Source organism: Giraffa tippelskirchi, chromosome 3 (genome assembly GCF_054371585.1).
Source record: "Giraffa tippelskirchi isolate mGirTip1 chromosome 3, T2T-mGirTip1v1.2.pri, whole genome shotgun sequence".
NCBI classification, from domain to species: domain Eukaryota; kingdom Metazoa; phylum Chordata; class Mammalia; order Artiodactyla; family Giraffidae; genus Giraffa; species Giraffa tippelskirchi.
In genome coordinates, this window is record NC_137277.1 from 98081506 (window position 1) to 98107915 (window position 26410).

Consider the following 26410-nt stretch of genomic DNA (forward strand, 5'->3'; position numbering starts at 1 on the left):
TGGGATTTCGTCAATGCAAGATCTAAATATATCAAAAGTATGCAATACCCAGAATGTCTAAGATTAAGAGAACCAACATGCTACTGACCATAGTCATTCATTCATTCATCAAACATCCAGGAGCCAGGTCAGGGTTGGTGACTAGGAAGAAGAAGACACAATGCCTGCCTCAAAAAGCCCCATAGAGCATTAACAAACTCATAAGTGGGCTGCTGTCTATAGGGTCACACAGAGTCTGACACGACTGACGCGACTTAGCAGCAGCAGCAGCAAGTCAATGATTTACTTAAAGAACACGACATTTTAGAGACCCCCAAGGAGGGGCAGAGTTTCACATCAGTCAATGTTTTTAACTCTTTCCTAGTCACCATTTTTGTTAGGAGGGACAGCAAATTGATTGGCAATCATAAAACTACCTTTGATGCTAAGAGTACCATTGGAACTGAGGGCCAAAGAGGATCAGTAACTATGACCATGAGAATAAGTGAGAAGGTTTGCTGAGGGCTTATTAGGTGGCTGCTGTGGTTAAGTATTTTAACTCACTTTATTATTTAATCTCCTTTTTACTGCTATGTTCTGTGTTCTGTGCCTTTTCACTCAGTCACATCTGACTCTTTGCAACCCTGTAAACTGTAGCCCACCAGGCTCCTCTGTCCATGAGGATTCTCCAGGCAAGAATACTGAACTGGGTTGCCATGCCTCATCCAGGGTACCTTCCCAACCCAGGGATCAAACCCAGGTCTCCCAAATTGCAGGTAGATTCTTTACTGTCTGAGCCAGCAGGGAAACCCAAGAATACTTGAGTGGGTACCCTATTCCTTCTTCAGGGGAACTTTCTGACCCAGGAATCAAACCGGGGTCTCCTGAATTGCAGGCGGATTCTTTACCAGCTGAGCTACCTGGGAAATCCCTTTTTACTGCTGTAGCACCCAAAATAATCCAAAAGCAAGTTGCATGTGAGAGCCAGGATTTGAACCCAGAGAATCTGAGTCAGCCCCAACTACTGAGGTAAGTCACATTTGAACCTGGGTTTTTGCAGCAAAAGAGCACACCCATTCCTAGCTATCAGGCCAGGAGAGGAGCAGCCGTTTCACAAAGTAAACGACTTTGAAAGTCACTGAACTGTAAGAGCACAGAGCACAAAGATACGGCAGAGCATTTCCTGCAAACAGCAGAGATCTTCAAGGCCAGTGAACACTGGATTTTATTTACTGTTGCTGTTAACTTAGACAAACAGAGCAATCTGAAAATGTGTGGGCTTGAAAAGAGAGACACATTTGGATTCGGCCTTGTGTGTTATTTAAGCTCTAAGCGATAAGAATGGATCCCACAGCTAGAGAGTTTATGCCATTGGCCACCCCACCAAAAACACCTAGTCTCTAAGGTGACCACTATCAAGGTCCTGGCCAGATGGGGAAAAGCGGACACATGGTCTGACACAGGTTGTAGGTCTGTTATGATGATACCCTTCAAGTATACGGAAACATAGAGTAACACAATGAACACCCCCATACCTACTAGCCAGCCTTCTTCAATCTTGACATTTTGCCACTATATTTGCTTCAGATATCTTACAGAAATAAAACATTCCAGGGGGCTTCCCAGGTTACACAGTGGTAAAGAATCTGCCTGCCAATGTATGAGACACAGGAGATGCAGGTTCGACCCTGGGTCAGGAAGATCCCCTGAAGGAGGAAACAGCAACCCACTGCAGTATTCTTGCCTGGGAAATCCTCTGTCCGTGGGATATAGCGGTGGGCTATAGTCCATGCAGTCACAAAGAATCAGCAAGACTGGGCCACTGAGCACACACACACAAAACATTCCAGCCCCAGTTGCCTGCTGTGTCATTACTAACTCTGACGCCACCTCTCTCTTTCCTTCCATAGAAGTCGCCAGTATCCTAAACTTAGTGTTTATCATTCCCACGTTTATTTTGAGTACTATTAAAAACACATGTCTACCCATAACTAATTACATAGTTTGGGCTCACAAGTTAAATTTCATCCTGTGTATATTATTTCTACAGTTTGCTTTTTGATTCAGTGTTATGTTTCGGGTTTTTTTTTAATTTTGGTAAAATATACACAACATAAAATTTACCTTTTTATGGATTGAGTATATAGTTCTATGGCATTAAGTACATTTTCATTGTGATGCTCAATGTTACTTTTTGAGGTTTATCCATGGAGACACTAGAAGCCCTTGTTTACTCTGTTCCACCGCTTTACATATTCCACTACGTGTATTTACTGCAATATGTTCATTTGCAACTGAGAGCTTCAGATCATTTCTAGTCCTGCAGCTTTACAGTGTTACAGTTGCTGCAGCCACAGACACCCTTGCAAGCATGTTCTCTATTGAGGATGAACCTCTGAAAGTGAAGCCTCTGGGTCACAGGGGAGGGGCATCCTCAACCCTCCTGGGTGTATCCAAGTTGTTTTCCAAGTGGTTTATCAGCTACTCTCCTGCCAACAACATGGGAAGTAGAACTGTTAGTTGCTCAGTCATGTCTGACTCTTTGTAACCCCACGGACTATAGCTCACCAGGCTCCTCTGTCCATGGGATTCTCCAGGCAAGAATACTGGAGCGGGGTTGCCTTTCCCTTCCCTAGGGATCTTCCTAACCCAAGGATGGAACTTGGGTCTCCTGCATTGCAGGCAGATTCTTTACTATCTAAGTCACCAGGGAAGGCCTAACAATGTGGGAGTGTAGAGGGGAAAGAAACAGAAAAAAGAAAAAGACACACATTAAATTACTGTTTTTTTTATGATAAAATTAATATGCTATTTTTTTAAAAGAAGGGAATAGAGAAAAGCACAATGAAGAAACTAAGGATCATCCATAAACTCACCACTCGGACACAGCTAACCATTCTTGACATTTTAGAATAAGTCCTCTCTTTTGTCTTTACGTACATTTACATGCTTGAACATAATTGGCATCAGACTGTATATATTATGTTCAAATTTTTAGAATGCATTTATATATTTACAATCTTATAAAGGCATAAAAATTAGGTTGCACTTAGTTATATGTCAAACAACTGCTTTTATTAATAAGAATAACATTAGATGAAACTGAAGTAATTCTACAAGATTCTGAATCAGTGACTGCCAGATTTAAAGGGTGTATGTTTTCAAATAAAAACAAACTTCTCCCCGCCCATAGCAGCTCCAGAAGATCCATGTTTACTACACTTTTACCTACAGGTTATGTTTTTACATATTCAAATGATTATTGTTGTTGTTCAGTTGCTAAGTCATGTCTGACTCTTTGTGACCCCATGAACTGCAGGATGCCAGGCTTTCCTGTCCTTCACCATTTCCCAGAGTTTGCTCAAACTCATGTCCATTGAGTCTGTGATGCTATCTAACCATCTCATCCTCTGCCCCCCTCTTCTACTTTGAATTCAAATGATATTTGGTTACTTCATTGAACATTCATGCAACTTCTTTAATAGAAACAGTAAACTATTTCTAGTACCTATTTTCTTATCCCTGAAAGTGCCCTATCCATGAGGACACTTGTGAACAAACTCAGTTTCTTCATAGGCTCATCTCCAGACTTCCAAGTGCTCAAAGCGGTGGAACTACCCTTCCATTTCTAGGAAGGCCCACAGCGGGCAGGGACTCAGTTACCTGTCTGTCTTCTACAGCCTTTTCTATAGCTGCAGGTGGCCACTCTGTCTGTGCTCACGTGCTCAGTTGCTTCAGATGTGTCCAACTCTTGTGACTCTATGGACTGTAGGCCGCCAGGTTCCTCTGTCCATGGAATCTTCCAGGCAAGAATACTGGAGTGAGTTGCCATGCCCTCCTCCAGGGGATTTTCCCTACCCAGGGATCAAACCCATGTTTTCCACATCTCCTGCATTGCAGGTGGATTCTTTACTGCTGAGCCACCGGAGAAGCCCCTGTGTCTGTGGGGCTGGCCCAAACTATAGTTATGCTGAAAGGAAGCTCACCCTGGCTTGCATCACCATGCAGAGTTTAATTGCACCTATGTATACTCTCATGACACAGCCTTTTACACAATTATAGAGGACTTTAAGGCACAAGGGACAAATTAAACTGATAGCTCCCAAGCATAAGAAAAGTTTGAGAGTATTATATATTTTTAACATTATGGTTAATTATCTGAAAGAGCCTAAACTATGCTACAAAGTGGCCACTATTTGTTACAACATAGTTCAGTATTTTGTTGCCCTTACAGACTTGAATCTTCAAAATGTAAACAAAAAATTTTTAAAACAGAAAATTTTGTTGAGCTTGAACAGTTTGGAGGCATTTTATTTACTAATTCAGGGCTTGGCATACTTTTTCTCTAGGGTTGCCAGATTTCACACATAAAAATACAGGATGTCCAATCAAATTTGCATTTCAAATAAACAACAAATAATTTTTCATGTTTTAGTATGTTCCATGCAATATCCAGGCCACATACTAAAAATTTTGGAAGAATTACTAAAAGAAAAATGGAGAATCATGTACAGCATTGGGGAATAATGGAAGAGGAGAGTGTGGGACCTTACTTCTATAGGATCTTCAGGGAATATCCCTTTCAAGAAATGATTATAAATAAAGCAGCAACCTGAAGGGTTGTGTCTACAAGTTCACAGTCTGATGTGAGCTGGGATAGAAGGGGATGGAGTGGGAAAGGTAGGCTAAAACCAAGCTCCTCAGTCTTGAAAGCCAAGGAAAGTAAGCACAGTGTTATGCCATGGGTAGGAGGCATTCAAAAACACCACTTTTGTTGTTGAGCAGGAAACAGATGTCACAGTTGTATGACAGATTGAGGATCCAATATGGATTATGTGTGTACAGTTTTAAAATCATGGCACCTTTATTTTCCAAATTGCCAAAGCTCTTCCTGGAAGCCTCCTGCTGACAACAAGAATGATGTGGACAGGCCATTCTATACAAGGCATTCTTAAATGTTAGCTCTCGTTAGAATCACCTAAAAACTTTCTCAAAAACCCAAGGCCTGGGCCACACTGTGATCCAATTAAATCAGTATCTCAGGAGACCCAAGCATCAATATTTTTAAAAGTCGCCCTTGGTATCTCCAGTCACCCAGAGAGTCTGTTAAAATATAGAATTTGATTTAGGAAGTCTGGGCTGGTTTCCTTTTAAAAAAAATTGGCGTATAACTGACATATAACATTATATTAGTTTCAGATGTGTGACATAATTCAGTATTTGTATACACTGCCCACAGGGTTCACCACAATAAGTATAGTTAATGCCTGTCACCATGCATAGTTACCAGGTTTTTTTTCTTATGATGGAAACTTTTCTGTTTTTTAAACTTTTTATTTTGTATTGGGGTATAGCCAATTCTGTCAAAAACAACAGAATGATCTCTGTTCATTTCCAAGGCAAACCATTCAATATCACAGTAATCCAAGTCTATGTCCCGACCAATAATGCTGAAGAAGCTGAAGTTGAACGATTCTATGAAGACCTACAAGACCTTCTAGAACTAACATCCAAAAAAGATGTCCTTTTCATTATAGGGGACTGGAATGCAAAAGTAGGAAGTCAAGAAACACCTGGAGTAACAGGCAGATTTGGCCTTGGAGTACAGAGTGAAGCAAGGCAAAAGCTAATAGAGTTTTGCTAAGAGAACGCACTGATCATAGCAAACACCCTCTTCCAACAACACAGAGAAGACTCTACACATGGACATCACCAGATGGTAAACACCAAAATCAGATTGATTATATTCTTTGCAGCCAAAAGTGGAGAAGCACTATACAGTCAGCAAAACAAGACTGGGAGCTGACTATGGCTCAGATCATGAACTTCTTATTGCCAAATTCAGACTTAAATTGAAGAAAGTAGGGAAAACCACTAGACCATTCAGACCTAAATCAAATCCCTTATGATTATACAGTGTAAGTGACAATAGATTCAAGGGATTAGATCTGATAGAGACAGTGCCTGAAGAACTACGGACAGAGGTCCGTGACACTGTACAGGAGGCACGGATCAAGACCATCCCCAAGAAAAAGAAATGCAAAAAGGCAAAATGGCTGTCTGAGGAGGCCTTACAAATAGCTGAGAAAAGAAGAGAAGCTAAAGGCAAAGGAGAAAAGGAAAGATATACCAACTTGAATGTAGAGTTCCAAAGAATAGTAAGGAGAGATAAGAAAGCCTTCCTCAGGGATCAGTACAAAGAAATAGAGGAAAACAATAGAATGGGAAAGACTAGAGATCTCTTCAAGAAAGTCACAGATACCAAGGGAACATTTCATGCAAAGATGGGCACAATAAAGGACAGAAATTGTATGGACCTAACAGAAGCAGAAGATATTAAGAAGAGGTGGCAAGAATACACAGAAGAACTATGCAAAAAAGATCTTCAGGACCCATATAATCACAATGGTGTGATCACTCACCTAGAGCCAGATATCCTGGAATTTGAAGTCAAGTGGGCCTTAGGAAGCATCACTATGAACAAAGCTGGTGGAGGTGACGGAATTCCAGTTGAGCTATTTCAAATCCTCAAAGGTGATGCTGTGAAAGTGCAGCACTCAATATGCCAGCAAATTTGGAAAACTCAGCAGTGGCCACAGGACTGGAAAAGGTCAGTTTTCATTCCAATCCCAAAGAAAGGCAATGCCAAAGAATGCTCAAACTACTACACAATTGCACTCATCTCACACGTTAGTAAAATAATGCTCAAAATTCTCCAAGCCAGGATTTAACAGTATGTGAACTGAGAACTTCCAGATGTTCAAGCTGGATTTAGAAAAGGCAGAAGAACCAGAGATTAAATTGTCAATGTCCGTTTGATCATCGAGAAAGCAAGAGAGTTTCAGAAAAACATCTATTTCTGCTTTGTTGACTATGCCAAAGTCTTTGACTGTGTGGATCACAATAAAATGTAGAAAATTCTGAAAGAGATGGGAATACCAGACCACCTGACCTGCCTCTTGAGAAACCTGTATGTGGGTCAGGAAGCAACAGTTAGTTAGAACTGGACATGGAACAACAGACTGGTTCCAAATAGGAAAAGGAGTACGTCAAGGCTGTATATTGTCACCCTGCTTATTTAACTTATATGCAGAGTACATCGTGAGAAACACTGGGCTGGAAGAAACACAAGCTGGAGTCAAGATTGCCGGGAGAAATACCAATAACCTCAGATATGCAGACGACACCACCTTTATGGCAGAAAGTGAAGAAGAACTAAAGAGCTCCTTGATGAAGGTGAAAGAGGAGAGTGAAAATGTTGGCTTAAAGCTCAACATTCAGAAAACTCTAAGATCATGGCATCCGGCCCCATCACTTCATGGCAGATAGATGGGGAAACAGTGGAAACAGTGGCTGACTTTATTTTTCTGGGCTCCAAGATCACTGCAGATGGTGATTGCAGCCATGAAATTAAAAGACGCTTACTCCTTGGAAGGCAAGTTATGACTAACCTAGACAGCACATTAAAAAGCAGAGACATTACTTTGCCAACAAAGGTCTGTCTAGTCAAAGCTATGGTTTTTCCATTAGTCATGTATGGATATGAGAGTTGGACTATAAAGAAAGCTGAGCACCGAAGGATTGATGCTTTTGAACCGTGGTGCTGGGGAAGACTCTTGAGAGTCCCTTGGACTGCAAGGAGATCCAACCAGTGCATCCTAAAGGAAATCAGTCCTGAATATTCATTGGAAGGACTGATGTTGAGGCTGAACCTCCAATACTTTGGCCACCTGATGCAAAGAACTGACTCATTTGAAAAGACCCTGATTCTGGGAAAGATTGAGGGCAGGAGGAGAAGAGGACGACAGAGGATGAAATGGTTGGATGGCATCACCGACTCAATGAACATGAGTTTGAGTAAACTCCGGGAGTTGGTGATGGACAGACAGGCCTGGTGTGCTGCGGTTCATGGGGTCACAAAGAGTCAGATACGACTGAGCAACTGAACTGAACTGATAGCCAATTAACAATGTTGTGAGAGTTTTAGGTGAACAGCAAATGGACTCAGCCATACATATACATGTATCTATTCTCCAAACTCCACTCCCATGGTGGGAACTTTTAAGATTTATTCTCTTAGCAACTTTCAAATATGCAATGTGAAAATAAAGTCATTTAGTCATGTCTGACTCTTTGCAACCCCATGAACTATACAGTCCGTGGAATTCTCCAGGCCAGAATACTCAAGTGGGTAGCTGTTCCCTTCTCCAGGGGAATCTTCTCAACCCAGGGATCTAAACCAGGTCTCCTGCAGTGGAGGTGGATTCTTTACCATCTGAGCCGCAGGGAAACCCCAAATATGCAATACAGTACTATTAACAATAGTTACCAACAAAGGTCCGTCTAATCAAGGCTATGGTTTTTCTTGTGGTCATGTATGGATGTGAGAGTTGGACGGTGAATAAAGCTGAGTGCCGAAGAATTGATGCTTTTGAACTGTGGTGTTGGAGAAGACTCTTGAGAGTCCCTTGGACTGCAAGGAGATCCAACCAGTCCATCCTAAAGGAGATCAGTCCTGGGTATTCATTGGAAGGACTGATGTTGAAGCTGAAACTCCAATACTTTGGCCACCTGATGCAAAGAGCTGACTCATTTGAAAACACCCTGTTGCTGGGAGGGATTGGGGGCAGGAGGAGAGGGGGACGACAGAGGATGAGATGGCTGGATGGCATCACTGACTTGATGGACATGAGTTTGTGTAAACTCCAGGAGTTGGTGATGGATAGGGAGGCCTGGCATGCTGCGTTTCATGGGGTCTCAAAGAGTCGGACATGACTGAGCGACTAAACTGAACTGAACAATAGTTACCACACCATATCTTACATCCCATGACTTATTTATTTTATAACTGGACGTTTTTATCTTTTGACTCCTTCATCTATTTCACCCATACCCCCTCCCTCTTCCTCTGGCAACCACCAGTCTGTTCTCTGAATCTCTGACTCTGACTTTTTTGTTTTGATTTGATTTATATGTTTGTTTTAGATTCCATATTTGTAAATGAAATCATATTGTATTTGTCTTTTTCTGACTTGTTTAACTTAGCATAATGCCCTCAAGGTCCATTCATGTAGCAAATGGCAAGATTCTTTTTTTTTTTTGATTGCTGAGTTATATTCCATTGTACATGTATACAACATCTTCTTTATCCATTCATCCATTGATGGGCACTTAGGCTGCTTCCATATCTTAACTATTGTAATAATGTTGCAGTGAACATGAGGTGAATGTATCTTTTCAAATTAGTGTTTTTATTTCCTTTGGATAAATACCCATAAGTGGAATTGCCAGATCATATGGTAGAAATAACTCCATGCATGTGTGGTCAATCAATCTATGATGAAGGAGGTAAGTATATACAATGGGAAAAGGACAGTCTCTTCAATAAATGGTTCTGGGAAAACAGGATGTCCACATATGAAAGAATTAAAGTAGACCACTATCTTCTACTATACACAAAAATTAACTCAAGATGGATGAAAGACTTGAATGTGAAGACCTAAAACTATAAAACTCCTAGAAGAAAACATAGGTAGTAAGCTACACCTGACATCAGTCTTGGTAGTAATCATTTGGAAAGGGAAAGGGAAAGGGAAGTCGCTCAGTCGTGTCCGACTCTTTGCGACCCCGTGGACTGTAGCCTACCAGGCTGCTCCGTCCATGGGATTCTCCAGGCAAGAATACTGGAGTGGTTTGCCATTTCCTTCTCCAGGGACCTGACTTCAAAAGCAAAGGCAACAAAAGCAAAAGTGAACAAGTGGGACTACATCCAACTAAAAAGCGTCTACATAGCAATGCAAACCATCAGCAAAAGAAAAGGAAGCCAAAGAATTGAATAAAAGTATTTGCAAACCATATTCCTGATAAAGGGTTAATATCTGAAATATATTTTAAAAACTCATGCAATTCAGTAGGTTTTTTTAAAAGCTGATTTTAAAATGGACAGGGGGCTTGAATAGATATATTTCCAGAGAAGACATGGCCAACAGGCACATGATAAGATATTCAACATCAGGAAATGCAAATTGTCAGGAAAATGCAAATCTAGACAATAATACCTCACACCTGTTAGAAATAGCTATCATTATAAAGACAAGAAATAAGTATTGGCGAGGAGGTGGAGAAAAGGGAACCCCTGTGCACTGTTGGGGAGAATGTAAACTGGTGCAGCCACTATGGAAGAGTATGGAGTTTTGCCAAAAAGTTTAAAAAAAAATGAGGTTTTGCATCTCTCAGAAGCTTCTGATGCTACTGGTCTACCCCAACCCCCCCTCTCTCAGGAGAGAAGGCCTTTGGGTCTTTAGCAGCCCTCATCTACCCAGACACCTGCTTTCTATTTTTTGGTCCCTTCATTGTGTTCCTACCAGTCATCCTTCAAGTTCTATTACCTGCTTTTTGGTCTGCAAAGCACACAGGCTGCTAGCTACTGAGCCCAACGTGTCTTCCAGCTTTAAAAGAAGCTTTCCAAAGCTTTGGGACTTGCATCCACAATCCCTCCAAAAGGCAGGCTAATCTTATTAAGAGAAGGTCTGAAGTATCCTCAGGAACAAATACTCAGTGTCACCCCTTTGTCCTCCCTGCCGCTGTTCTCCAGTGGCTCTCTGTGCCTTTGTTTGTCTCAGAACAGTCACGCCCGGTGGGCCCATTCGTCTCCCCTTATCGCTCTGTGACTGCTGCCTAGCACTCGTTCAGCTGTGCTCTGCAGCTTCTCAGCTGACAAGATAATTACATTCCAGGGCAGACAGGGAGAAAGAGTGGGAGTGCTCAAAAGTTCCGAAGCCGACTACCTAGTCATTGCTGGTGCAGACTTCAAGATCAAGCACCTGATCTAATTAGCACACCCCCATCCCTGCCCGCCAGATTGTGGAAAGCTGACAATTAAAAGCCTGAAGGCAAAACAGGTATCACGCAACTCAGAGATAGACATTCACGCTACCTTGTGCCAGAAACAATTACATATTCTTTTTGGAATCTTGGGTTTCCTAGTAACACAGTTGAGCCTCGGGGTAAAGTTTTACATAATACTGGGAGCCCTGCGTTTACCATAATGAACAGGAGAATAAAATCTCACAAGAATGAAAGACCTCTTGGGAAGAAATCCTTCTGATTACCTTCAGAAGGCCTTATTCAGTCAAGCCAGCTGGCCCCTGGCTCTGGAAGAAGCACACTACCTGACAAAAGCAAGCCTCCATCCACAAAGAGCTGTTTTCCTTTGACCAGATAAATAGCGCAATATAGTCTACAGGGAAAAAACATGTTTTTGCTTCTATGTTTCATGACTTCCTACATTTCTTTCAAGATGTAGCCTTCAGTTTGAAAGCGATTACAGCCACAACCCTTTCTCTTCCTTTCTTTCTACTTTGAGTAGGAAAGTGTTCTCTAATCTCTAAGCCCCTACATATATAAGTACCAGCCATTATTGTCTTAACTTTCTAATGAGACTCCCCCTTGATGACTGTTGGCATTTGCACAGTGAGCAAGGGGAGTCAAGCGAGCACTGGCTTCGAAGTCAAGATCTGTTTCTACCATGTATTAGCTCTGTGACCAGGCAAGGTACTCACTTCTCCAGCTAAAATGAAGGCTTAAAATCTTTAAAGGTTAAAGAAATCAAAAGAGCCTTAGCAGAATGTTATGGGTTGAATTATGCCCTATCCCCAACCCCCAAAATATGTTAAAGTCCTAATATCTAGCACCTCAACGTGACCTTGTTTGGAAATAGGGCCTTGCGGGTGTAATTAGTTAAGATGAGGCTATACCTGAGCAGGATGGATCCAGTAAGACTGGTGGTCTTAGAGAGATGCAGAAGAGCAAGCACCAAGAGACAGTGGAGGCAGATTTGGAGTAACAATCTACAAATCAAGGAAAGCCATGAACTATCAACAATCACCAGGAGCTAGAAAGAGGCAAGGATAAGATTCTCCCCAGCTGGTTACAGGGAGAGCATGAGACACTTACTCTCAGACGTCTGGCCTGTAGAACTGTGAAACAATTTTTGTTTGTTGTAAGCCACCAAGTCTGTGGTACTTAGTGACAGCAGCCCCAGGAAGCAAATGCATCCAGTTAATTTAGGCTTATTCATTAACTTCTCTCTGGCTCACCAATGATGTCACTAAACCAGCAGAACCATTTCCAGGCACATACTGTCAGTGGTCTGGTCAAGAGAGCTAACTCCAGGGCAGAGCATGACAGGTGGGTCTAACTTGACTACTTACTGGCTGGTTGACCTTGGGCAAGTTAACTAAACTCTCTGGGTCTCACTATCTTGGTATAATAATGGATATTATTACAGATAATAATGGTACCTAAGTACAGTAATAGAGCTTCTGTGGAAATCTAAATAGATGACACTGTCAGGTCGGAACGTCAATGCCACTTATTCTCTTGCAGATCATAGTAGTTCAGTGGATCAGGAAACTTCTGGTGCCTTTATATAACCCCCTCAGCACTGTAGGCTCATCACTCCAGACCAGTGAGCCCTGTGGAACTGAGGAGACAAAGAACAATAGGATCCCCTCCTCAGCACTCCTGCAACTTTCCTGAGGCCTATCCAGAGTCCCCACAACAACAGATTCTCCAGGAGTCTTGAGTTTCTGAGGATGCAGGCGCCAAAAAGCAGGAGGTTCTTGGAGATGTCAGGAAGCTAGCTAGGACCTCTCCATCCTTTCACAAGGCCCCCTGAATTGGTAACTGCAGCTCAGGAGGACTCCGTCCTGAAACCAACTCCTGTGAAATGTGTGAGATAACAAGCAGTCAGGTTGTTCTATAAATGCCAAGGAGTTTGCCCAGTGTACACCTCCCTTAGGCCCACCCCACAGGTAGAAGGAATCCTGGTAGGAGCTAATTATTCCCTGTGGCCAACATTCGAAAGATCTGAGACTACTTCAGAATTACTGGCACTTTCTCCAATTTAGGTGACATCTTGCTTCCCAGGTGGCGCTAGTGGTATAGAACCTGCCTGCTAATGCAGGAGACATGAAAGATGCCAAATTCGATCCCTGGGTCGGGAAGATCACTTGGAGGGGAGCATGGCAACCCACTCCAGTATTCTTGTATGAGAAATCCCATGGACAGAGGAGCCTGGCGGGCTACGGTTTATAGGGTCACAAAGAGTCGGATGCGACTGAAGTGACTTAGCACGCGTGCATTGATTACCACTGAGAAGCATTGTCTTGACAACAGAATTTTTGCCTCTCTGTGCATTTTCTCATCTCAGAACACCCATACACTGTAGGTTTGTTTCTGCTGTGTGGATGTACCTAAGAGCGGAACTGCTAGGTCAAGTTCGGCATGGTAACTATGGCCAGTTTTCCAAAGTGATGGTACCAATTTAGACTCCTGTGGGAAGTACATGCAGGCACCGTCAGTTTTTGAATTGTAGCCATTGTAGTGCGTGCACCCTGGCATCTCACTGTGGTTTCCATTCATATTTATCTAACAATTAATGATGCTGAACACTTTTCACATATTCTTTTGCCTGTTACACACACACACATATATATATTTTGTTGTTGTTGTTGTTTGTTTAAACTAAAAGAAGTCTTTTCCTTGAAGGTGTATAGGAGTTGTTTGGACATTCTGGTACTGAATCAGATTCATGTGTTACAGATACTTTCTCCCACTCAGTGGTTTCTTCTCACTCCCTTAAAGTCATCTTTTCTGAGCAGAAATTCTTAACTTTATTTATATGTCTTTTCCTTTGTAGGTCATGCTTTGGTGTAGGGCATGAAGTTATCTCCCCTAACTTCTATGTATAGTGAGAAAAGTCAAAACAGTGGGTAGGCTTTTAGAGGGGGAGTAATGACCTGGTGGCTCAAATGATAAAGAATCTGCCTGCCATGCAAGAGATGTGGGTTTGATCCCTGGATCAGGAAGATCCCTTAGAGAAGGGATTGGCAACCCACTTCAGTATTCTTGCCTGGGAAATACCATAGAGAGAGGAGCCTTGTGGGCCACAGTCCATAGGGTCGCAAAGAGCAACTGACACTTTTGCTTTCTTTCTTTCTTTTTTTTTTCTCACAATGATTGGGAGGTAGTTAGTACAAGGGAGGGTTCTAGGGGCTGATTATGTTCTATTTCTTGATCTTGGTAGTTACACTTGCTTGTTTACTTTTTAACTATTCAGTGAACTATATACTTATTCCTTGTACACTGTGTATATGTGTTACACTGCTACTAAAGTTGTGAGAGAGGGAGAGAGAAAATGCACAAATAGGAGCCACTAATGAAAGAGATTTTAAGATAATGATCAAAAAAAATACTGTGAAAGACTAGAAAAAATATTTGTAAACAGTATATATAAGCTCATAGATTCTTAATCTTACAAGCCAACCTTGTAATAAATATATTTTAGCAGGAAAACATTTAGTAGGTATAGTTAAAGAATAAGAACAGTGGCATTGGTTAATCATATAATGTTGAAAATAAACAGGGCTGAGTGTAAAATCCCTCCGTATTAATGAGGCTCCACAGAAAGAGTTAAGCAAGCACAGAGCCTGAAGAGAAGTAGCAGGTTGCTCTAAATATTTGGTTTTACAAGTTCTTTATTAAAATGCTACTAGTAGATAGATGGCAAGTTGACTTCTGACTTCTCATCCTCTGCTGTGTGCGTGCTAAGTCACTTCAGTCATGTCTGACTTTTTGCGACCCCGTGGACTGTAGACCCCCAGGCTCCTCTGTCCATGGGATTCTCCAGGGAAGAATACTGGAGTGAGTTGCCATGACTTCCTCCAGGGGATCTTCCCGACCCGGGGATCGAACCTGCATCTCTTCTGCCTCCTACATTGGCAGAGGGTTCACTAGCGCCAGTGGGGAAGCCCCCTTCCTCCGCTAAGGAACAGTATAGTGTGGTCTGTACAAAATGGTGGCTGACGAGTCTGAGGTGGTGAGGAACCCATGACACAACAGCAGAAATATCACAAGAGAAGGATATAAGGGTCCAGGAGAGTCATCACCAAAGGCAAAAACCCAGTCACGATGTCCAGCAAGGATATAGCTAATGATAAACCATATCACAAAACAGAGCCAGGTGCGTTAACCCAACAGGAAGTGCCATCAAAGCAGTAGCGGCAGTCCCTTCGGGAGCCGTCTCTCCCAAGGAGAGGACAGCAAGAGAGCATCAAAAGCAGCCAAGGGGCAGCCAAGGTCCTCAGCCCAAGTCTCTGAGGAGAATAACAACCTGACAGCCTATCCATGGTGACCTGGGGTGGCAGGTGTGTGGATCTGCGGTTCCTCTGCCCTCAGCCAAGTAGGAGAGCACACCCGATGGCCAGTTCTGGCAGTCAGACACCCAGAGGCCCTGAACTTAGAGACACTTTCTGAGAGGATCCCGATATGTGCAGGTGTGAACTCAGGCACGGTCCTCGGAAGGCTTTGATGCCTGCCGGCTAAATCACCCTTTGTCCTTGTCTTATCCTCTACCCTTGACAGACAGGAGATTTCCAGGGAGCAAATGGAGACTGTTGGACAAATAAATTTTTTTCTGAGATGGGGGCAAAGTGAGCCAAAAAGAAAAAAAATAGGGCTTGATGAAGGAAGTCGAGAAAATGAAGGTGAGCAGAAAAAGCCAACCTTGCAAACACGAGTGAGAAAAGCAACCTCAGGAACTCCTGGGTGGCATGGTGGTGAGGAAGGGGAGAAAATCCATAATTAGGAAAATCCATAAACAGATAACAGGAATCACAAGCCCAGGAAATTCAAGCCCAAGCAGAGAAGTCTGCATATCTAATCAGCTCATACAACCTTGTGTTTTCAGAGTTCACCATTTCTAATATCCAAGAGTTCTCTTTCCCAATCACACTGCTATAATTTTCACATCCAGGCATGCAAAATCACCCTTTTTCTAACATTAAACATGTTTAATCAGGACAATTTATAATAGCACTTTAGAGTTTTAGTAAAAGAGAGGCATTTGACACATCATATTTACAGTAATCATAATACTACAAGATTTAAAGTGTAATTTTTTTTACAGTGTTAGATCAGAAAGCCAAATTGCCCACGTCCTTAGTTAGTTATTTGCACTGCTTTTGCAGGGAATCAGCATCCAGAAATTAATTAATAGTCTTCCTCTCCACAATGATCAGTGTCATCCCTGGGTACTGCTAGCTGCCAACTCCTTTGTACCCTCACTCTAGTGGCAATCAGTAAATGCTATTAATGTTAAACCACTTGTCCTAACAGCCGAAAGTCAAATGTCATACACAGGCAGGATCATAATTATGCTTTAGGAAGTGGATGGATTTGGCTTTGTTAACCAAGAATTAACTCCAAATCTGGAGGCCACTTGAACTAGTGCTTCTAGAAAATATTCATTATATATTGGCCTTGGGGATCCCAGGACATTTTTCAAGGATAACAGCCTCATGCAGAGCTAAGGGCCTTGGAATTCTTTGTCAAATGGCTCTAAACCTTTCTTTGTCAAGCTCTAAAGATTCCCTCCAACTTCTCTTCTCGGACCAGTCAAATTTATACACATTGCAGCTCCACTTGGGTGAAATCCAAGTTCCCATTTAGGTATTTGCTGCTAACCACAGTTCTCATGCTTCATGGCCCTTTTGACATGTGTATATTTGAAAAGGTAAGTCAATGAACCAGTGCCTTCCTCATATTTGACAAGTTCTACCTGACTTGGGGAAACCAAAGGGGGCCCCATTCAACAAGCAGTGATGGGGAGACCCAAAGTAACTCGAGGGATGTTACCTGGATGATTACCCATAGCCCCTTCAATAATAAAATGCAGATCAAAGCAGACAGACAACTGACTCTTTTAAGAGTTCAGATTTCCATCCACTTCAAACTTAAACACAATCACAAACGGTGAAATAAGTAGGACATAACAAAACCCACAAGTTAAAACCAAAGCTCATTTTCCCATATACAAGGAGTAGAAGGTTTGGATTTAACCTGGGTGCTCACCTCTAGTGGGGGACCTCCCACCACTCCTTGGTGTTCCAACATCAGCTAGGCTTCATTTGTTCCTCTCTTTGATTCCCTTTTCCTTGACTTATTTATTTAGCATCATGATTATAATTAGTAATAAAAATTAATGTAATTTGTGCTCAGTTACTTCAGTTGTGTCTGACTCTGCGACCCTATGGACTATAGCCCACCAGGCTTCTCTGTCCATGGGATTTTCCAGGCAAGAATACTGGAGTGGGTTGCCATGCCCTCCTCCAGGGGATCTTCTTAACTCAGGAATCAAACCCATGTCTTCTGTGTCTTCTGTATTGCACCAGATTCTTTACTGCTGAGCCACTGGGGAAGTCCCAATTCTAATTTAGTTTTGTGCATTTTTTAAACTACTTAAATGAGGTAGGGTGTTACTATGTTTGAACCTTAGGAAATGGCCTAAATTCTTCAGTCAAAGCTTATTTTTCTTCTTTCCCTACAATTATAGTAAATTCAGTCATTTGATTCACAGTACACAAATACTTTGGAAGAGAACAGCTGACAAAATGAGTGATTGTTTCTTCTTGATGTAGCATAGCATATTAAGCCTACTTAATAGATATTGTTGAATGCAATAGTAAATGAATGAATGACTTGGTAGGTGAATGATACCTTACAGCTTAACAAGAAGACAGAAGCTACTTAAAAACAAATAAAAGAAACAAAAACATAGAGGGTGGGATCCATTTGGTAAGAGTGTGATCTATCTCTAAATTTTAGAAGTTTTTGATGATTATAGAGTAATAGTTAATATTGATAAGTATGACTATTTAGTCAAGAAAAATGTCAAGGTATACTTGAATGTCTTGATTTAAGAAGACAGAAGTCTGTCCTATATATTTTAAGAAAATTTTTGTTTGAAAATCGTTTTAAAGCATAAACTTAAGGAAGGGATAATTTTCAGCAGTCTAGAAAACTGCTTTCTTTGCAATGCTTCATTCCTTAGCCATTTTGATACCTGAAGGGATGAATCAATATAGTGAATTCTCTTCTGGTGGGAACGACATCTCAGGGGAAGCAATGCACAGGGAGAATGCAGATGGTTTAGAGCTAAGTGCTGATTCACACAATCCTGATGAGTGAGGAGTGATTCCAACCAACTCCAGTATGGTGCTGACATCCCTAAGAGAGTACTCATTACTGCGAGGAAAGGAGGAGTTAACAGCAAGCATTCAAACAATTCACTCCTTTGCTCTACCAAGCAACTGACAATGACTGACAATTAAGACCTCTGGACTGACTGACCTGAGGGGTGACCTGATGGCAGTGAGGGACTCAAATGACCCTAGCCTTAGTTTCTGCAATGCTATGGAAAAAAAAAAAATAGAAGACAGTGCCTGGTAGTGAGCTCAGAACTTTTTAGAAAAATGATGTTCCCCAAATCAAAAATGTTATATACATGTTATTTCTATTTGAGACTTAACTCCTGTTGTGATGTCAATTACAGCCCTAGACTAAGGCCACCACAGACATTAGATTTCCCCAGCAGCAACTCTGGCCATTTCATTTCCTGCTTGAGCTCAGGAAGCAGCATGAGGCACAACTACAGTTTCAGGACAACACCGTTTATTATCAGGAACCTGTTTCTCCCGGCCAGTTAAATAGAGGTGATCTCAACCAGTAGGTTGAACCCCACACTTAATATAACAGTGAGCAAAGATTGAATTATTTTTGTTTGTTTGTTTGTTTACAGAATTATGCAAAACTCATTCCTGGAGCTACAGTAGGGGTACTTCAGAAGGACTCTGGAAACATTCTCCAGCTGATCATCTCAGCTTATGAAGTATGATATTTTACTGTTGGGGTCTTTTTGTATTTATTTGATGTTTATAAACTAAGATATGTTTTAGGCGGTTAAATGCACTCTCCTTTGTTGGTAGAGATAGTGCTTATCCAAAGAAAATCTCTCTGCATTAATGCAGCCAAAATGTAAATTTTGTTCACTTTATTTGCAGATATTTTTCCCAGAAGGTGGGGCAGAAGGTAGAAAACTCATAAACCTGATCATAAAGTTAAGGCTGTTTTTATAGTAATAACCAATAGCGGCATTGTCACCTGCAGAATTTTAATCCTACTGAAAAGGCTTCATGAGTCATACAATTAAGCTTTCCTCTTCTCTGCCTAAAAAAAATTGTTTAGATTGCCAATGCATAACAGCTATGAGAACTAACTCCACAGGCTTAACGAAACTACATCATAACTCAAGGGAAAACACAGCAAAGCACATCAGGAACACCACTGTGTAGATTCTCTGCTTTGAGGAATCAGGGAAATTTTCCATTAGTGTTATATCATATAAATACATTTTTAACCTTTTTTCTTTTTTTGCCTTGTCTTTGTAAATTAGTGCCTGAGGACAGAATTCTTCTCTTAAAAATAAGATACATACCTACAGGGTTGCTATGTTTTCTCTTTGTCTCCATTTCATAACCCAGTCAACAGGGGGTGGCCTGTTGCCAACTCTTTTTATTTTGGTTCCTAAATATCACTATCAGCCCCTCTTTTGCTTTTCCTTGCAAAGAAACACACATACACACACAAAGATGAAGTTCTACATTAGGACAGGAATGAAAAAAAAATAACATTTTATAAAGCAGTAAAGCTCTAATATTTGCTCCAAATGTCAGTTGCATAATAACAAATGAATAAAATGCTAATTTTTGATGTTTTAAAATTACAAATAAGTGATTCATATGCACTGTGTAACAATACTTAGCATATACAGAACCAGTGTTCCCTGACATTTCAGAATCATCTGGAAGGTTTTTTTTAAAATAGGTGTGTCTAGATTCCTTTCACAAATGTCTTAGGAGAACTTTAAGGGGAGGAAGAGTGACATATTTTAAGAAATTCCCCACCCCAGTTTTTTTTGACTTCACCCCACCAATTTTGACACTCTAACAGGGAAAAGCAAGGTATTTTTTCTCAAAGACATTCTCTCAAAGAATAAAACACAGATGGTTCATTAAAGCTATGAGACCAGGGGGTTTTTAATTCATATCCTCAGAAACTTCAGTTTTCTTAGCTCACATCAAAAATTAATCACCATGTTAGTTCATGCTTGAAATTCTTCCAGACAGGAAAGCTTGTCAACAAAATACTATAAAAACCTTCCTCCCTCTCAAGCAGTAAAGTTTTAATGTGTAGAATCAAATAAAATCAATGGCAAACCTTCACTATGTTTGAACACGCTCAATTTTCTTTAATTCAGGACTCTCAAAAATGCTGCCTACTAGCATCTTCACAGGAGGTTAGCAAATTAGAAAACAGTGAATTGTCAAAAATATTTCCCCTCCCATCTGACCAGCCCTGTCCGGGCCCCTGCTTGCTCTGTCAGAGTTTATGTCTCACTATATGTCCCCAGTCACTCACATAATTTACAGAGTAATTGAAATCAAGACATCAAACATTTGAAATGAATCTTGTGTCTTTATTTCACTGTCTCAAAATTATGAAGTGTCTATTATTCTTAAATCAAACAATCTTGCTCTGGAGCTATGGTTGAAACTCGATGAGTCACTATGAAGCAGGCAGCGAATCTTGGCACTAGTTCAACTTGTTTTTCTATTGTGTAATTTTTAAACGTATCCGAAAAGGACATGACTGTGCGACTGAACCGAACTGAACTGAAACAGACTTTAAAACATGGGGACCCATGGACTGGATTTCTTCCCAACCTAGAAAGAGAGAAGGAAAGAGACTATACTGAGAGAAAACATAAAACACTTCTGACTTGTAGAGGGGCAGGGGCAAACAAGTTGTGTTTATAATTAGTGACTACAAACTTCAGCTCAGTATTTTACACTGACATTAAAAAAAAAACTCTTAAATACCAGATGTGTATTCACCTGGCCAACATTTATTACTCTCTTTCCTTCTCTAATCACATAATAAAACTGTTGAAATATTAATGCTCCCAAGGGTAAGCTCCTTGGTTGGCATTTAAGTTCTGGAAGAGAAGTGACTTGTTTTGTTTTGTCTAGCTCATAGTAGATGCTCAATAAATGAGTGAATGAAAAGATGAAACATACAGACATATATTTATGTCCTTTCTTTGGCAAATTCATATTAAAATATTCCTGGTGAAATCTGCAATAGGATATATTATATCAATGCTGAGATTTCCTTCATTTTGGTTAGATTATGTTACTCACTACCCCTAACTGCTGTAATCTACAGACTTTCAGGTTATATCCCTCATTTCTCATTTAGTTCACTGTGCCTCTATCTCCAGTGCTATTTCTATCTTATTTTTTGATGATTTCAGCCCATATATATATGGTCCTTCCCATATCCTAGGCTCTCAGTTTCTTGAACTCTGATTTTGAAATGACCTTGTTCCTGTCCCACTTAATTACTTCTTCATATCTTCACTCTCTTGTCATACCTTGAACCTTATCCTTGCCAATAAACACCTCCATAATATCAATTGTGTGCAATCAATTGTCCACTTACCATTTCTAATCTTTTCACCTTATTCTTGCTAATTCCCCTAATATTTTTTCCAGCCCCACTAGGATCTCTAATTAATTGACCATATCTTCTCTGTACAGTTCCTCATCCCCCTGATGTCTTCTCTCACCTGGTTCTCAAGTTTAAATTCAATCATTCTGGCCACTCCTTAGATACACTCTCAACTTCCCTGAACCTTATTGCTCCTTTGAGGTTTTTGGCCAATTGTTGTCCTGGTCAAATCTAGTCACTCTGCAGAGCTGAATGGAAGTGGGAAAAACGTACAATCATGCCACCTGGTCTCACTTTAAATTCATGATCATGGACCTCAAGCAGGCCCTCCACGCTGCCTGGCAACCAGGATACATGTTTATATTAAACATCCAAATGGAGATATCTAGGAGTCAGTTGATATGTTAGTCCAGGTTATTCAGCAGAATAAGCTAGACTTTCCCAAACACACTTCACCAATAGTTTTCTCCTCCTCAACTAATGGTAATTCCATTCTTCACATTGCTAGAGGCAAAATGCTTGAAATGATCCTGACTCCTCTCTTTCTCTTACACTTTACATTTAATCCATCAGGAAATCTTGTGGACTCTACCCGCAGATTTATTTAGAATTTGGTCCAATCACTGTCGTCCTGGTTGGAGCCATCCTCCTCATTCACCTTTCAAATTACTCACCATTCAAATTATTGCAAAATTTCCTAAATGCTATTTCCTGTTTCTACTTCTGTTTTCCTACACCCTGCTTTCAACAAAACAGCTAGAATTTTCATTAAAAATATCAACTCCTATCACTTTTCTATGTGCATGCATACATGCATGCCAAGTCGCTTCAGTCGTGTCTGACTCTTTGTGACCCCATGGACCGTAGTCCACCAGGCTCCTCTGTCCATGGAATTCTCCAGGCAAGAATATTGGAGTGGGTTGCCACACCCTTCTCCAGGGGATCTTCCTGACTCAGGGATCAAACTTGCCTTTCTTACATCTCCTGCACTGGCAGGCGGGTTACCATCACCCTTCTATAGGTAACCCTAATTGTTTTCTCTCTTACATAGAGTAAAAGTGAAGTCTTTATAACATTCCATGAGTACCCTACCAGGTCTGGTCCCCTCCACCCCATTACCTCTGAACTCACCTTCTGTTAACTCTAACTATATCTGCTCCAGTACAGTAACTGCCCTCCTTGCTGTTCTGCTTCCAGACATCATTCTGTCTTTGGGCCTTCACAAAGGCCCTCTTCCTGAAACACATTTTCTCACATAAATATGCATGGCTAATTATCTCTCACTTTCTTGAAACATCACCTTCTTAACGAATGCCACCCTGACCACTTTTAAAAGATCACAGCCTATATCCCCTGCCCACACTCTCTTAATCTTCATTATCCCACCCTAAATTTTTCCTGTAGCATTTATCACCTTCCAGCGCTACATAATTTTCTTATGTATTGTGTGGTTTCCTTTCTGTCCTCCCACACTGGAGTATAAACTCAGTCAAGGGATCAGCTATTTCAGAGGTTTTATAGAACAGTACCCAGTACATAGTGGCCACTCAATAAATATTTTCTGAGCAAATAAACTGGAAATGTAACTAGCTAAGATAAAACAGATTTGCAGGGTTCATTTTAACGCTAAATTGACAGAATTGGAAATCTTAAGACATGACGTGAATAATCTTTAGGACTGAGAAATGACACTTTAATCTCTGACAAAGACTGCATTCTAAAAAGTCAGCCTGCGTCCATCAGTGAAAGGAGTGATCATGTGGAACAAATAACAAAGCAGGGAAGAGGAGTGACTTAGAATTTACAGTAAGCAACTTAGAATTATAAGGAAGGTAGGGTCCTCTTAACAAGCAGTTGACAAATTATACTTCAGGAAAATCTGAACCTGAATATGCCTTTAAAATCCTATCAATGGAACGTGCATAAGAACTCAAATCCTTTTAGAGGAGGTATGACTTAATTCATAATATTTTACAATTTGTTTTTATTCTGTTTTTAAAAAATAATTTGGTTTTGTCCCCCAAATACAGACTTCTCTTTTACAAAAGAAAGAGGAATGAAGAAGCTCTGAATAATTATAACACTAGCTTTCCCCCAAACTAAAAGCTTTCCTTTCCTCTTTTCTTGACAGTCTTTCCCCTGGAAAATGTTGCTTTTATGCCCCCCTGCAATAACCCACATATCTCATATCTAGTCCTCTCCTTTACCTTTGTAATCAACAATCCCATTCCTCATCATGCCTCAGGCAGGGGTGAATGCAGCCACATGCCAGCTTCCTTGACTCAAATTTTCCAATCCTCTCCTCTAGCCTGTCCTGCACACACCTTCCAGACAGCCTCCCTGCAGTGGTATTTTCACTAAATCAGGCCCCTGTTTAAAAGCTTCAGGAAATGCTTCCCAGAGGTCTTAACTCATCTCTCCAAACTACAGGGCTTTCTGTGGTTGGGTATCTCCCCAGACAGTTGGGGTGCAGGCTTGGGCTAAGCCCCTCTTGTCTCCATTCTGAACCACTCCTGGCACAGAGTTTTCTCTTTTCTGGTCCCCTCACCTAAAATACCATTGTCATCCCCTCCAGCAATCTAAATCCAACACAGCCATTAAGGTCCGGTCTTTTAATACTTCAGCCTTCACTGACTACCCTCTTTTCTGAATTCTCCCAAACCCTTATGTATTAACATTTTTTTTCTAATTTAATGGTACACTGATTGACACTGTATGCTAACTGCTTCACTTGATTGCATCTTATTTTTTTCAGCAAGATGATCATTTTGATGGCAGAAATCCTACCTTATACTCATTCACCCAGACCTGGCTCTATACTAAACGTATAAAAGGGACTCTATAAATTCCAATATTGATTTCAAGGCACATTTTCTCTCACATTTTAGAATCTCTAACATTAGGATACATTTTGATTAGTCATATCTTATCAATGCTTTCAGTAGAATGAAAGTCACAATGTAGTTTTCATTGCCTGCACATGTATAACTTGGCAGTAATTGAATGTGTTGTTGTCACCTCAATAATTATGTGCACTGTTGGTACTATAAGTGTTGAGGACAATCACAATTTTAAAATATCTTCCAAGTTTTCACTATAATTTGATATTGAAAAGTTATTATATGTGTAGAAATATACCAAAACAGAGTAACAGGGAAGCAAATACTGAAATCAGCAAAGCAAGTATTCAGTGTTGGAGGAATGATCTGTATTCCTTTCAGAGTAACGAACAGCTGCTTTATGGGACCTAAAAAATGATGATACTTAGGAGACAGGTAAAGGAAGCTATTGTTATATTTTGCTCCTGACATATAAGCAAAAGATTTGCCTTTTATATGCCATGCTTGGACTATAATTCATAAGACTGGACTATAATCCAGCCCTTGCAATTTAGGACTAGAGAAATTTGCCAAACCCTCAAGATGAATAAAATAAGTTTTAAATCAATGATGAACTGACAGGTTTAATTCATATGTAGTGCTGAACAATCTCGAGGTATTTTGTCATAGTTTAATTGTCATAAAATAATGGTGAATCTTGTAATGGATGGAATCTTAGATTTGATAAAATATGCTTGTGTGTGTGTGTGTGTGTATGTGTGTGTATGTATTATTTGCTTTCTTGCTTGATTGGTGATCTGGTGAATTTCTTTTAGACCAAATTTAATTTTATTCATTTGTTGTTTAATGAACATGATCACAGATTCTTCTCTTCTGGCTCTATTTTTTGGTTGTGATCTTGTTCCACTCTTTATGTCTCATCTAAAGGAACTGCGGTCTGAGGTGGAGCTGGAAGTGTTAGGAGACACAGAAGGACTCAACCTGTCATTCACAGCCATCTGTAACACCGGGATCCCCTTTCCACACCAAAAGAAATGCTCTCACATGAAGGTGGGAGACATAGTAAGTAGAGACCAATAGATCATCTGAAAAGTCATTCAGATGATCTGTCAGAAGTTATCTTAGTGCACTAAAGCTGGACTTTTCCTTTCAAGAATTTCAAAAGCGATTTTCAAAGATTTCCTAATAAATGCTTTCGGGAAAGCTGGTCCCCGTGGGCTCTGTATACACCAGTGCATTTTGATGGCTTGTTGCTCTTGCCGTTTAATCACTAAGTCATATCTGACTCTTTTGTGACCCCATGGACTGTAGCCCACCAGGTTTCTCTGTCTATGGGGTTGCCTGGCAAGAATACTGGAGTGGGTTGTCGTTTCTTTCTCCAGCGGATCTTCCTGACCCAGGGATTGAGCCCACATCTCCTGCATTAGCAGGCAGATTCTTTGCCACTGAGCCACAAGGGAAGATCATTTTGGTGATTAGAAGATAATTAGTATTTTATTTTCCAGGCTGCATTCAATGTGACTGTGAGTTTACCAAACTGTGAGAGAAGGAGCAGGCACATTATCCTAAAGCCCATGGGGCTGGGGGATGCTCTGGAAATCCTTGTCAGCCCAGAATGCAGCTGTGACTGCCAGAAGGAAGTGGAGGTGAACAGCTCCAAATGCAACAATGGCAATGGCTCCTTCCAGTGTGGGGTGTGTGCCTGCAACCCCGGCCACATGGGTCACCACTGCGAGTGTGGGGAGGACACGCTGAGCACCGAGTCCTGCAAAGAGGCCCCAGAGCTCCCCTCGTGCAGTGGGAGAGGCGACTGCTACTGCGGGCAGTGCGTCTGCCACCTGTCCTCGTATGGAAACATTTATGGGCCTTACTGCCAGTGTGACAACTTCTCCTGCGTGAGACACAAGGGGCTACTCTGCGGAGGTAGGCTATGTCCAAATCCACCTTCCTGGGAGACTGTCCAGGTGTCAAGGAGGAGCTTTGCATCCTTGGCCCCTGCCACAGCCTCCTGGACATAATAGGTGCTCAATAAATGTTTGCTGATCAACTGAATGTGTTCACCTTTAGACTAAGGTAACTGATCTTCACTTATATTTTTCTGGCTCTGACATTCCCTAGGGGTGAGATCTCTGCCAACTAAACTTACATCTCTTATTATTTCCCTGGGGATAAAAGATGGC

The 26410-nt window shown here is 41.1% G+C and overlaps 1 protein-coding gene across 7 annotated transcripts in view; it reads left to right on the forward strand.

Moving 5' to 3' along the window:
• ITGB6 (integrin subunit beta 6) overlaps window positions 1-26410 on the forward strand; it is a 147424-nt gene that overhangs the window by 82543 nt on the left and 38471 nt on the right. For all 7 annotated transcript variants that reach the window (XM_081582809.1, XM_081582811.1, XM_081582810.1 and 4 more), the window contains 3 exons: window positions 18620-18709; window positions 25158-25292; window positions 25736-26153. In XM_081582809.1, coding sequence (XP_081438935.1) covers window positions 18620-18709; window positions 25158-25292; window positions 25736-26153 — 643 coding nt within the window. The remainder of the gene's footprint in view (window positions 1-18619; window positions 18710-25157; window positions 25293-25735; window positions 26154-26410) is intronic.